The sequence below is a fragment of the Octopus bimaculoides genome, chromosome 3, assembly GCF_046866305.1.
Source record: "Octopus bimaculoides isolate indiv1 chromosome 3, ASM4686630v1, whole genome shotgun sequence".
Classification (NCBI taxonomy): Eukaryota; Metazoa; Mollusca; class Cephalopoda; order Octopoda; family Octopodidae; genus Octopus; species Octopus bimaculoides.
This window is the reverse complement of record NC_142930.1, coordinates 67,881,563-67,896,240: the sequence shown is the minus strand read 5'-3', so window position 1 is coordinate 67,896,240 and position 14,678 is coordinate 67,881,563. Positions and strand designations below refer to the sequence as shown.

Here is a 14,678-nt window from a genome sequence, read left to right as displayed (position 1 = left end):
AGTGTGATTAAGGACCTTCAGAAAAGCAAGAAATCACAGTAAAGTGAAGTGGATAATGTAGACTGAAAGGTGGTGGAGAAAAGAAAGATTAGAGGAAGTATAGGCTATGAGTGACGTAAACATGAAAATCATAGATAGAGGTGAGTATGCAAAGAGAATGGGAAGTAAGTTTTGCAAAAAATATTACCTATTCTATTGAGAGAGGACAGTTTCTTCTGGGCTACTGTGTAGTCAGTAAAGTTCATGTCCTTAATTGGTTGTTCCACCACACTACTGTCAACTTGAATTGACCCTTTATCCCATGCATTCTCTTCATTCAACAGCCTCTCATTGTAGCACCTGTCATCTGAGTTCACCTCTAGATATATGTAGCTGATGCCTAACGTTGAGGTATTTGTTTCCAAATCTATTCCAGTTTGTTTGCACTTCAAAACTGCAAGAGCCTTGATTATTCCTCATGCCAATTCCATACCCTCCTTTACTTGCTTAACATTACTATAATTTTTTGTTGATAAGCAAACAGTAAGCACCAATGCAATGTGACAGAAGTTGTATGATTTCCCTGAAGAACTTATCTTGCTTATTAAGAAGACTCAGATATTGATTTATTGTGAAAAAATACAAATAAAATAGGGAGAGCTAAAATGAGAGGATTCTGAAAACCTATTCAGATGAATACAAAAAATATAAAAGCATGTTCTCACATACTTTAGATGTTAGATTTTTTTGTCAGAATAAAATTTCTAACACATAATTGCATTTTCTATTTTAATTCTATAGAACCAAAGTATTAAACATTTATTGGTGAGTTTCCTAAACACTAAAGAACCACAAGGATCAGAAGCAATCTTTTAATATTCAATCTTCCAGTTTAATTCCAGGTTAGTTTATTGTTGAAAATTATTTTTCTCTTTTCTATATAAAGTTTTTTTTTTTGTAAAATACTTAGTTAAAGTTGCAGGTTTTTATTAATAATACTTCATGAAATTATGTCAATATTTACCTAAAATGTGCTCTTTACCCCCCCCCCCCCAGCTGTCCCATTAATCAAATACAAGCATTTTAAAGAATCTTTAGCATAAGAGGCACATAAGTTCAAATCTCACCACTTTATCTCTTATGTTGTGTTCTTTAATAAGATATTTAATTGTAGTTGCTCCTGTTTCCTTAATTGATATAAAACGAACATTGCTTTCTACTTCAAGGTAATTAAGCAAAATGGCGTCTAGCTCTAAAAGTGATTGTTTCAACTAAACTTCCCAAATTGGTTCACAAATGAAAATTAAACCTGTTAGTATATGAGGTACATTCCAGAAGTTTTGAGACATTTTTTGGACTGGCAGTTATAACTTTCCTAGAATATTGTAATTTTAGTATATCATTACTATACATCTAATGAGCTGATCTGCCAACTTTTGTTATTCCAGATTGAAAGAGACAGCTGTAACAGCACTTTGAACACAACTTGTCACAGCTTACTAAACACTGCTTCTCACAATTCCATCCTGGTAACTGCTTGACAGAGATGGGCATCAAAACTGTCCCTCACCCTCCCTACAGTCCAGACCTTGTGACTTTTTTTTTTGTTTTTTTCCCAAGCTGAAAAGGAACCTCATTGAGGAAGAGGAGGAGGAGGCTGTGACAAGGGTCATAGGGTCTTCTTGAAATAGCTAGAGTACTATAATAAGTGCATTGAAGTCAGAGGATCCTACTTTGAAGGAAATTACAGTTTCATACTTCTTTAAAATTAATACATGCCTCTCCTGAAAAGTCTCAAAACTTCTGGAATACATCTCAAATTTGTAATTCCTATTATTGTTGTTGTTGTTGTTATAGGATTTGTGAAAAGTATCTTTATAATATCTGTACATTATAATTATATAAAATCTGTATTTTCAGGTGAATAAACCTTGCCATTATAAATGAATTGAAGCAACATTTCCAGAAAAGTCCACTGTCAACAGTAAAGCCATGTTTTCTTCTGCTTCACATGAGAAAGAAAACACCCTATCAGTCTTTGCAAAAATTTTAATGGTTTCTTTTGACGCACAATCAATTCTCTGTTTGCATTGAACCATGTAATTTGAAGATATTTTAATCTTATAAGAAATCCACAATGACTAGAAATTGATCTCCACAGATTATAAAGGCATGTACAACTTTATATTAAATGATATTTGTTGTTTGTTTTTAATGAAAATATCAACTTCACTGTTTTCCCCTTCTAATTATAATACTTTTTTTATCTCTAATTGTAATACCCGTTTTTTTTTTTTAATCTTGAAAGGGTCTTTTTTTTTCCAATTCTTTGTCTTTATACAACCTGGTCATTAACTATTCTATCCAAAATAACGAATTTCCTTTGTATTCTTTGATTTTATCCTTCTGTCACTTATTTTCCCACCTCTTCCCAATTGAACTTAATGTTTGCAATTAAATTGAAAAACTATTGTTATATTAGTCCACATGCCATGCTATTCAATAACTACCATGATAATTCAATGTATGTATTTTACAGTGTTAAATTACATAATTAAGATAGTATTAGTGGAAGTTTCGCATTGCCTTGAGGTCCTCTTGTAAGACATAGCTACAGCTTTCCTGAAGTTTTGTGTTTCTGAATAAACTACATCTCAGTTATGGAATGCTCTTACCAGTGGAATTACTGGCCTGCTAAAATGAAGCTCACATTAATTATTAATGTGATATATTGCGAAAGACTATTTAACTAGTTTATCATATGATTAAAAAAAATTTTATCAGTAGATCAGCATTTAGCTATTTTGATCTTCACCTTATTGTAAAATGTATTTCTACTCTATTCAAAAGAATCTCTAGTTTGGGGAAATAATGTTCCAAGTATTAACTTTTACTAACCAAGACTGTTATAATGAAATGACATGCCATCTTATTCTATTGAAGTGATTTGTATCTCATTGTATTGATGAGTTTTTTTTGTTTTTTTCTTCTTTTTTTTTTTTTTGGTAATGTCAGAATTCTTTCACTTCTCACTTTAGTTTCTTTATAATTTAAAATTTCTTACCAAATATTTTTTATTTGGAACTCTCTGTCCTTGTAATTTTTTTTTAATCATGTGGATATTATAGACAAACTTATTCTGCCAATGTACAATTACAAGTCTTTGTCAAGATTATTCTACCAGCTAACCGTCCATCACATTCAGTATACTTTCAAGTAAAATATCACTGATATGTTCATATATTACTTCATTTTTAACTCTAGGTTCTGACTGAAACAATTTACCTTTTTAATATCTTTCACACACACACACATCTTTGGGTCTTCAGCAGTTTGAAGCTTGACTGATGGACTTGGTTTCACCTTTGGTATACATTATTTCTTTGCTCATCCCTGATGCCACTTAGGGAAAACACACATCCTACCAGTGCAGAAATAGTTGTTGAGTACAATCAGTTGGATTGTATATTGTTTTATATTGGTTGAATATTGCATTGTTGTTCTGATTAAAAGATTGATTAAAGCTTTTTGCATATTCTGGAAACCTATTTTATTCTTTATAAATGAAGAATAAACCAGTTTTTATTATGTTCATTTCAAATAAACTATTCAAATTTGTTTTTAAGATATATATAACAAACTGGTACAGAGTATTTTCTTGCTACCTAAAATAAAAGGAAAGTATTCTGAAGTGTCTTCATGTTTATAATTATTTAACAGTTTGTATTAGATATCATCAGTATTTCATTTGTTAGGGGTATAATCCGGAATCTGAGGAAACTAGTGATGTTCTACCTCAGCAACAGTTTTTCACCAGGAGAATTTAATAAGTTCAATTGTAGGGGTGTCATATCCAACTCAAGTGTCCTTGTGTTAGATTCTATGCTACTTAGAGCAATTGGACTCACTGAACGCTCCTATTTTATTTGACAACTTGTTGTGTGAAGAATGAGCCACTTGTTGACTTATTACCAGACATTATTGGGTATTTATCATTTTCTGATATACATTCTCCCATGCTGTGTAAAATATTTATCATCTTCGTACCTACTCTCTTTTTTTTCTTTCATACATATGTACAATCTCACTCACTATTGTATCTAGGTCAATTGTTTTTTATCAAGTTGTGTCAAGTATTTGTGAATTAAAAAAAAAAATTAAATTACAAATATATATAATTTGTCAATTTGTTATAAATTTTTTTACCTTTCATTTCATTTGTATTTTTCTCCAAAATAAAAACTCTGTAAAGATTTGTTTTTCAGATTTTTGGGGGAGATTTTTTAAAATAAAAATAAAATATACATTTTTTTAAACATCATACCTGCTATGTATAAATCAAAATTTGTTCAATAATAATTTGGATTATTTTTTTTGTTTCTAGTTTTTTTTTTTTTTTGTATCATCATTTTGATAAAATTTAAAGTGCTTCTCTACATGTTTTGAATCTCTTACTTCTGCCAGTCCAACCAAAACTAGTTATCCAGTAAAAATGGTAACTACATTTGTAAGTTTTAATATCTGGGTAAATGATACTATGCTTAGTTCAAATCCAAACGTTCCATAACGCACACTGCTAATATATAATTTACATCACATCTAACAAATAATACATACATTACTGTTGATAACTGTATTTATCAACCATCTGTGTGTGGGTTTCTTTTTTCATGCCACTGGAGATATATCACTTTTCAACAGTGAGCTAATTTGGGAACCTCTGCAGTTGCTTCACCTACTGAAGCAGTTAAATTTCCCTCAAATTACACTCAGCTGTACGAGAAGCTAAGACATACAAGATAGTCATAGCTAGAACATCTTTGATCATGGATCTGCTTAAACAGGGCTAACTTTGCTTTTGTTTATTTCACTACAATGCACATTATCTGAATACATTAAAATTAGCTGCTAGTGACATGTAAAAAGAACAAAATACTTGGAAATCTCTTTAGATTCATCATTCAGTTACTTCTGTTATAACTATAATTTACATATAACTGTCCAATGTGATTTTTTTTACCATTTTCAACTTCATTTCTCCTCAGTTTTTATTCAAATATGTATCCAGAGTATACTTTGGATAAATTAAGTACTATTACTCTGCATTTCATATTTTCTGAAAGCACAGTACATTTTTTTATTTAAGAATATCACATATATTTTGTGATATTGTGATCGAGTAAACTTTATGATATTGATCATTACACTGTTTGTACAATATGTCACAGATATATGCATACATAAATGTATATATACAAATGTAGATGGTTGTATATATAATTGTAAATTTGATGTAGACATTCTTGTTTTTATTTTACATTTGTGAATAACTTGTGATAATTATCAAAGATCTATTAAAGGGAAATCCCCTTATTGCTCAAAATACAAATAAAATCTTGTCTTTTGATTAACAAAAATGTTTTCCTCTTAAAGGTTAGTATGTTTTTCATTATTTTTAATATTCTAAAATATATTACAGATTTTCATCACTAACGAACATACCATATAGGGTTTTCAATAGCAGATGGGATATCAACTTACAAGCATTAGACAACCACTAATAATGCATGTAAATTAAAAGAATTCATTGAAATAGATAATGTAAAATTAATTTATCAAATAGTTTATCATTTGAAAATACCTAACAGCTATGTGGTTTGGGCACCAGTCTTTTGGTTCCTAGGGTTCATGTTTTATTGCATACTCTGCATTATATCTCTTGTAAAAACATTAAATTTTATTTCTTCAAATTTGTCTTGCTTAATTAATAAAAGTATTTCTCTTATTATAAATGATCATCAATTGATATAGTCTTCCAACCCATATAATTTGATTTCTTAAAATAATTTTATTCATTCTTCATTTATGAAGTTGACAATTTCCTAGTCTAGATCTGACTGTATTAATACTATCCTAATTTATTGAAAAATAGTTTTTTTTTTATTTAGTGAATATTTATACAAATCTTTTTATATGGTTTCTTTTGAAGGTTTTTTATTTTAGGTGTAAAGTTGATTTAAAAAAAAAAAAAAAGATGGTGGGGGCATATGTTTTTTCTGAACAAAGTAAAGAATAGTTATTTTACAGAGCATTTTGTTCAGACATTTAAAAAAAAATTTTCGAAATGTTTTGTTTATAAAACCTGGCTTCAATACATAAAATGTATATTGTCCAAAAAGAGCAGGAGATTTGATTTTCTTACGTTAAAAATGTATGAAATAACATTGTTACACTGAAATAAAAAATTTGACTTTAGCACAGCATATATACATTGTACACATACCATTATCTTCATCATCAGTTACATGATTTCACCAACTTTGGAAGGTCTGCAAAAGTTTATGAAGATCGCCAATCCTTCTCCAACTAAATACTTTTAATATCATTTAGTCATTTCATTTATCCACTCCCACATCACTTGCTGTAGAGTATTCAACTTCCTGCCTCCTCTTCACACTCTGTGTCATGTTAGTGGTGTTTGGTATCTCTTCATTTTCACTCAAATAGTTTGGAATTGTGTGCTAGTCTGTTGTGTATGATCTTTGTATGAAACATTGGTTTATGAGAAATAAATTTTGATGGCTGTGTAGTTGTTATTTTATGTATTCTAGTGAACCAGTAAAAGAATAACTATACAGTGGGCTGTGCCTATGCTGGAACACTGAAATTGTATGTTGTATCTATTAATTTTCATAGTGGTGTCTATAATTTCAACGTTGTTTGTATTAGGTCAAGTTATAAATATTGAATTTTCTTGTGACAATAGAATGTTAGTCTTTTGTTATGAAATTTAATAACTGCTAATTGATTACTTTGTATTATATGCCTACTATTTGAAATTAGGCAATACAGGATTTGTTTGATTTTGTTGTTTTTATATTATGTGTAGTTTTAAATTTAATTTGAGATGATGACAAGCCATATAGTAAATATGGGTCATGTTGATAATATGATGACTGCAGTTGATTGTGTGGTCATTATTTAGAAATTAAGAGATTAAATAATGCTTTCCTTTGTGTTTTGTATATTATTTTGTGGACAAATTGGAGTTTGGCATTAGGAAGAGCATCCAGCCATAGAAACCAAGTTACAGAACCTGGTGTAGCCAGTTCCTGTCAAGCTGTCCAACACATGCCAGCATGGAAAAGACATTAGATGATGATCGCTTGCTCTCTCTCTCTCTCTCTCTCTCTCTCTCTCTCTCTCTTGCAGTATTTATATAAAGGGAAAATTATTTTGTGTATTCAAAGCCTGCTGAGAAAATTATTGATGTTAGTTTCATTATGTATTGTGGATAAGCAAACAGTTGTACACCAACTCCGAATGGTGTATAAGTTTAGTTGCAAGTGTTTTAGATGTTTTAATGATTAACTGTGATGTTGGTATATGTTGTTAAGTTTATTTATATTTGGTACAAAGTCCAAACTTTTGAACACCATAAAGATCCATCACACATTACCAGTAGCAAAAAGATCAGATAAAATTATCATCCAACACATAAATGTGTACCAAATAACATACCAACATTACCTAACTTTTGCTCTAGGTCAAATAATTTACACAAATCATCTTGGGCTTTAAGCTTTGCAGATGTTCCTATAGTATCATTTCAATTATTTGAGTTTTCTAAATGTGAGAACAACACTCATACAGACATAGATGAGTATGAACATGCCCAATCTCACAACAAAATAGATTGGTAACAATATTTCAGAAAAGAAAGCTGATAAGAATATTAGCACATTTTAGCTGAATTCTGTGATCTTCGCAACATTTTTCTCCTTCACTACCGCCTTCTCACTTTTCAACATTTATATGATCTTTGACATACTCACCTACATCATTATCATTACACATGAAGCTACAATTTATACTCCCTTCCATTTCATATTGTTCAGAATTGAATGTATTTCAATGTTTTGAGAAAACATCTTAGTTATTCATTGAAATCACCAATACCCAAAATGCTGTTGTTTTCTGTTGGTTCATCTTATCCATTTATTTTATTGTTATTATTAAGGTGGTGAGCTGGCAGAATTGTTAGCAAGCCCAGGCAAGATGCTTTGCAGCATTTCGTCTGTCTTTACATTCTGAGTTGAAATTCCACCAAGGTCCACTTAGCCACTCATTCTGTCAGGTTCAATAAAATAAGTACCAGTAAAACCTGGGATCGATGTAATCGATTAACCTTGTTCCCTAAAATTTCAGGCCTTGTGCCTATAGTAGAAAGAATTATCATTTAAGTTGGTGAGCTGGCAAAATCGTTGGCATATCTTTTATTTCTTTCTGAGTCAATGAAATAAGTATCGCTTGAGCACTAGGGTCAATGCAATTGACTTCCCCTCTCCTCAAAATGCTGGCATTGAAGAAAATATTATTTTTGTTTATTTTATCATTAGGCAGAATCAGCTCATCAGACAAAATACTTAGTGGCACATATTCTTGCTCTTTATGTTTTAAGTTCAGTTCATGCCAAGATCAACTTTGCCTGCCATCCTTTCAGGCTCAATAAAGTAACAGTCAAGTACTGAGGTTGACAGAAACAGCTTCTCCTTTCCTCTTAAAAAATTACTGACCTTGAGACCAAATTAAGATTATCATAAAGGCAATGAGCTGGCAGAGTTGTTAGCATATTGGAGGAGATGCTTTGTCCGTCTTTGTTCTGAGTTCAAATGCCACCGAGGTTGACTTTGCCTTTCATCCTTTTGGGGTCAATAAATTAAGTACCAGTGAAACACTGGGGGTTGATGTAATCGATTAGCCCCCTCCCCATGAAATTTCAGGCCTTGTGACTATAGTAGAAAGCAGCATTATTATTAAGGTGGTAAGCTGGCAGAATCATTAGCACGATGGACAATATACTTAGCATTTTGTCCGCCTTTACATTTTGAGTTCAAATTCCGCCAAGGTGAACTTTGCCTTTCATCCTTTCGAGGTTGATAAAATAAGTAGCAGTTGAGTACTGGGGTTGATGTAATCAACTATCCCCCTCCCCCAAATTTCAGGCCTTGTGCTTTAGTAGAAAGGATTATTATTGTTATTTCGCCAAAGGTGAACATACAGTTTCATTTATAAGCCATTCGGGTGTTGTTTTTCCTTAATCTTTTTTCCTTTTTTTTTTATTTTTTTTTATCCTGAATTTTCTGTAACTTATATTTACAGATATAATGTACACTTCTGCTGCTATTTTATGCAACCAGCCAGATAATTAATAACATTCTTATGAATAATGGTCCATATATTGCTTTCTGCAATGTTCATTAAACCTATGATATCTAACGATATCTCTTATACATACACTTTGGTTCTGCTTTTTTCACATCTAATGTATTGACAAATTAGGGTATCTCATATAAAAATAGATTTCAGGACAAATAAGTATATTCAAGGATAGTTGAGTAATTATTGGGCAGAATTCTGGTTTAAGAACCTCATATAACCCTTCATAGCTTTTTTATTTTGGGGGAATTTTCAGAAAATTTTTGCAAATGGGAATTCATGTGATTATGAAAAAAAACATTTTTATTTTCATTTTTGAAACAAACCCTACTCCCCAAAATCCTAAAATTTCCATGTTTTGCATTTTTTAATTTTTTTTATTCAGTTTAAAATACAGACAATTTGAAATTTTTGTTTAAAATCCCAGCAATGGCATCATCATTCCATTAAATGTGTTTATGCGGAAGGGAAAAAATATTGATAAACACCAATACATTTCAGAGTGAGAAAGAAATGAGAAAAATATCGTGGTTGTGGAATGTGCTAAAGATAACAGCTAAATCACCCTTAAATCACGAAAAAAATTTTCTTTTATAATCATATGAATTTCCATATGTAAAACTCAAATTCGCAAAAATTTTCTGAAAATTACAGGAAATAAAAAGGTTATAGGAGTTATATGGAGTACTTAAAAACCAGAATTCTGCCACTTATTGTTCTTGGGCTACATGTTGAAAGATGTCTTTTTTTTTTTTATTTACTTCATATAGCATTACATGACTTTGAAATATTTCTCTATAATGTAGATGTTTTTACATAGACATGTTTAATATATCATCCCTAATCTTTTAAAACTTAGTTAACTAATGTTTAAATTCTAAAGCCAAATCTTCAGAATAACTTTTTCATGTTATGAATCAGCGGTCCCCAACCTTTTTTTGCATTATGAACTGATTTCGTGCAAGACAATTTTTCCATGTTCAAGAGGATCATGCATATAACAAAACACAAAGTATAATGTATAATTTAATTATTACATATAACTAATTGGCACTCTGTCAGTTATGATAAGTGTTTCCTAGTTGATCCAATCAATGGAACAGCCTGCTCATAAGCAGTTCACAGACCTGCATACCCTTAATGTAGTTCTTAGGGAGATTCAGTGTGACACAATGCGACAAGGCTGGCCCTTTGAATTACAGGTACAACTAATTTTTGCCAGGCTGAGTGGACTAGAGCAACATGAAATAAAGTGTCTTGCTCAAGGACACAAAGTGCTGTCAGGTATTAAACTCACAACCTTACAATCATGAGCCATATACACTAGTCACTAAGTCACACACCTTCATGCAATATTACATATCTGACCTTTAGATTACATATGTAACATATATAATGAAAAAAAAAAAACACCCTTCAGACTGCAATAGTCAATAAAATTTTAAAATTTATTTTTTCTGTGTGGCCCAGTACCAAAGGATCAAGATCCAAGGCCCAGTGGTTGGGGATCCCTGTTATAAATTATTAGATTTTGATCTTATAAATTATTAAATTTCTCAAGTCTGAGACTGTATCACTAATAATACTACTACTATTAATATGTGCAGAAAAGGTTATCCCATGCAATAATGACTAAAACAATAATGCTGTATTACATGCAATAATAATAATCACATGCAATAAACTATTAATTCAGTATTTGTTTTCAATGGAACTTTTATGATAAAAGACAATTGATTCTTCAGAAATATCCATTTCTTGGAGCATTTTTATGTTCATATCTTTGGATCTTCCTTATGAAAATAAATCTAAACATTTCATTTACGTGAATGTTGTGTAAATATCCACACTCATATGTTTAGATGTGAATGCAAATTATATATTCATACATATGTTATTCAGAGGTTTAAAGACTTTGTTTAACATTTAAAACTAGTGACAATATAAGTACAAAATCTATTTCCACAGCACTTTCTTTAACAGACAGTCTCAAAACTTTTATTCATAACACACATTCTAAAGAAACTAAATAATTCTTAGAAAAAACACAAAATTCCATTCTACTCAGAATCTAAAGAACATTTTGAGAAATTATTTTCTTGGAATTTTTATAATTTGAGTACTTTTTGAAATTTTATATATCTGTTTTCCTCTACTTATCATAAAGACTTGCATGCAAATATCTGGGAAAGTGTTGAATGATTACAAAAAGACTTTTTTATTTTCCTTTTTTTTATATCCATAAATAATTTGTATTGCATGTGAAAAGATGTGAAATTCACCAAATTAAAAGACTAACAATTCTTATAGTTTATTCTTAAATAACAAACCTAACCATCCAGTTCTATACTATTCTTTTCGATGTATAAAACTCTATTAATATCATTCCTGAAATGACTGAATTGTTTTAGGTTATTGATGTCGAATGTTAACCTATTTACTTTTTCAATAGAATTATAATGAACACTCTTGAATTACCAGAGCAAATAAGGTCTACTATAATGAAACTTTTTAAATCACACTTTGCATTTTATCAATTAAAACATAGTCTCTTTAAACAACTATTCTCTCTTCAATAAAACCTGTGGTAATAAAATATGAAAAATTATACCCTGCAAAGACATACAAATACACAAATTTCCACAGGAGAGGAATAAGTTGTTCTTTATGTCTTTCAATAGTATTGTAATTTTACAAGTTTGAACTTAATATTATAGGCCTCTTTATGGAAATAAAACTTATTTAAAAAAGAAAAACAGACAAAACAGTTTAAAATCTTTTCACGTTTAATAACATACAACAACCCGTTATAAATTAATTTTAAATTTTACTTTAAAGTTATCAAAGTATTTAATGAACTTGTGCTAATCCAGTTCTATTTTAACAACCAACTCATTTTTTTTCCCACTCCTTGTTTCTAGTTTTGATTATAAAAGATCTTTGCTCCAACAATTAGTTATGACTAAGAGTTCTAGTGTGCTGAAAAAATAAATATATTTTTTTAAAAGGCAGCAGAGGAATTAAACTATTTATTTCTCAGAAAATTTATTTCAGTGTTCTCATCAGTTATTACATAAGTTTCTCTATGTGAGTGCTTCGGATAATAATAAAAGTTAAAATAATGGTCATGAGTTGAACAAAAAAAAAAAAGCAAGAAAATTGACCTCTTTATTTTAAATCAATTTGAATACTATTAAGTTAGGGTTTAAATGTTGCATGGATTTCAATGGTTTGGGTTCAATGTGTGTCCAACATCCCAAACTGATATTTCAGCTTTTGTTATAATTTAGATTGGAATTGAGTGAAATTGCATCTAAATCTCAACCCAATGTTATATACTTTACAACTTTTGTTGTTGTTGTTGTTTTCATAAAAGTTTTCAAAATATTAATAAAGTTGTTTTGTTTTTTGTTTTCTAACAATTTTGTTTTAATTCCATTGCATTTTTCCTTCAAATTAAAAAGAAAAATTGGCTTTTGAACTCTCCAATATGTGGTATATCCAGCTTTGGCTGGAAGCAGCTTACTCTATTTTATGTATTGGAGTAATTTCAATTAAATTTTCTAGAGCAAAGAAAATAAGAATTGGTACTAATGCCATTCCGTTTAAGTGGGGGGAAAAAAAAGCAAGAATCACTTGGAGAGTACTATTATTCAACTAAAGTATAATTGGAATGAAATTTAACCCTTTAGCATTTAAACTGACCGTATCTAGGCCATATATTCTACCTGTTTTATGGAAAAAAAACTGGCCAAATTTGGCTTTTCACACGTACTGTATGATGTCATTCTAAAAAGAAATAATCACATCATTGAAATTTCCAAGTTATGAAATGATTAATTCAAAACAATGTGAATGAATGAGCATTACTGTTGATAGAGTAATCTGAATGTCCATTGGGTTGGATGGGGACATGTGAGGTAGAGTTTTATTGCCAGATGTTGTTCCTGCTACCAATCTTTATCTGTTTTAAAGTAAGGAATTTTTTAAAATTCTATTTCAATGTGTAGAGCAACCACTCATAATGTCAACAAGTTACGTGAACATCTTAGTGTCATTTCACTCAAATGATGATAAGCAAAGCCAGAGATCTCAACATTCATACAGATTTGCACACATGTGGCTGTGTAGTTAAGAAGTTTGCTTACTCACAATCATGTGGTCTTGGGTTCAGTTCAACTGCACAACACCTTGGACAAGTGTCTTTTACTATAACCCCAGGTTGACCAAATCTTTATGAGTGGATTTTGTAGATGGAAACTGAAAGAAGCCTGTCATGTATGTGTATGTATATAAATAAAATGTGTGTGCTTGTCCACCATTTGACAACCAGTGTTGGTTTTTTTTTCTTTTTACATCCCTGTAACATAGCAGGCTGGCAAAAGAGACTGATGGAATAAGTACTGAGTTTGATTTGTTTGACTATGTATATTTCAAGGTGGTGTCCCAGCAGAGCTGTAGTTCTATGACAAACAAGTAAAAGAAGTGCATGCACAGAGTTTCCTTCTACCAAATTTCACTTACAAGTAATTGGTTGCCTCAGAGCTATTGTAAAAACACTCAAGATATTGCACAGTGGAATTGAACCTGAACCCACAAGGCTGCAAAGTAGACTTATTAACCACACAGCCATGCTTACATTTGTAGCTTTGTTTTAAAAAGTGCTTATCACTTATTGTTAGACTGAACTAACAACAGTTAATGGTTTTTATTAGATACAATATAGAGATAGTAATAAGTCTTGAACTTCTCATATAAACTAGTTTCTTCAAGACTACCAACCATGCCACTCTCTTTCAATAAATATAAATTTAGTATATCACTTAACATTTTTTTAAATTGGGAAAATCACCACAACCGTCTTAAAATATTATTGTATAAGTATTCTTTTGTATTGGGTAAGAATCATTTTGTTTTCTAGTTCCTATAGTTGCAGGACAAAACTAGAGTTCTTAAAACTTCTTCCCATTTAAACTGTATGATCACTACATTGTCAATTCCAGATTAAGGTTAAAATTCGAATAAAGTGAAATGATAAACTATAATGGAAGAGGGTGGGGGACAGGGAAGAGATTTGATGAGCAAGAGAAAATACGCAAGACTGGCAGGATGATGAATGTAAATTTCTGAGTATAAAGTGAATGTTGTTTATATGTTGTAACAGTCAATGAAATGTGTAAGAGCGACAATTAAAGAAGTATTAAAGTGGGGATTGTACTATTTTTTTTACATATTAGTTGGAGTTGTGTCTTCATCTTGATTGTTGCTTTCACTAAGTTTTGGCTGTGTATGCTCCATCCTTCTTCAGGTATCATGTGATTAACCTACCTTAGTGAATTGTCTGGGATTGAACTCAGAACTTCTATATTTCAGCACTTTTATCCACTATGCTTTGCCCATAGACAGTGTCAGAGTAAAGACTGAAGTGTACACAACTGAAACATAGTGAAAGCAACAATCAAGATGAGGACACAACTCCA

The 14,678-nt window shown here is 30.7% G+C and overlaps 1 protein-coding gene across 2 annotated transcripts in view; it reads left to right on the top strand.

Annotated features, from left to right (window-relative positions):
* The window catches only part of LOC106876154 (ankyrin repeat domain-containing protein 27), a 54,332-nt gene extending 48,959 nt beyond the window's left edge, over positions 1 to 5,373 (top strand). For both annotated transcript variants that reach the window (XM_014924580.3, XM_014924579.3), the window contains 2 exons: positions 781 to 881; positions 1,900 to 5,373. In XM_014924580.3, the coding sequence (XP_014780066.1) occupies positions 781 to 855 (75 nt within the window). In that variant the 3' untranslated portion in view covers positions 856 to 881; positions 1,900 to 5,373. The remainder of the gene's footprint in view (positions 1 to 780; positions 882 to 1,899) is intronic.
* Positions 5,374 to 14,678: the final 9,305 nt, after the last annotated feature.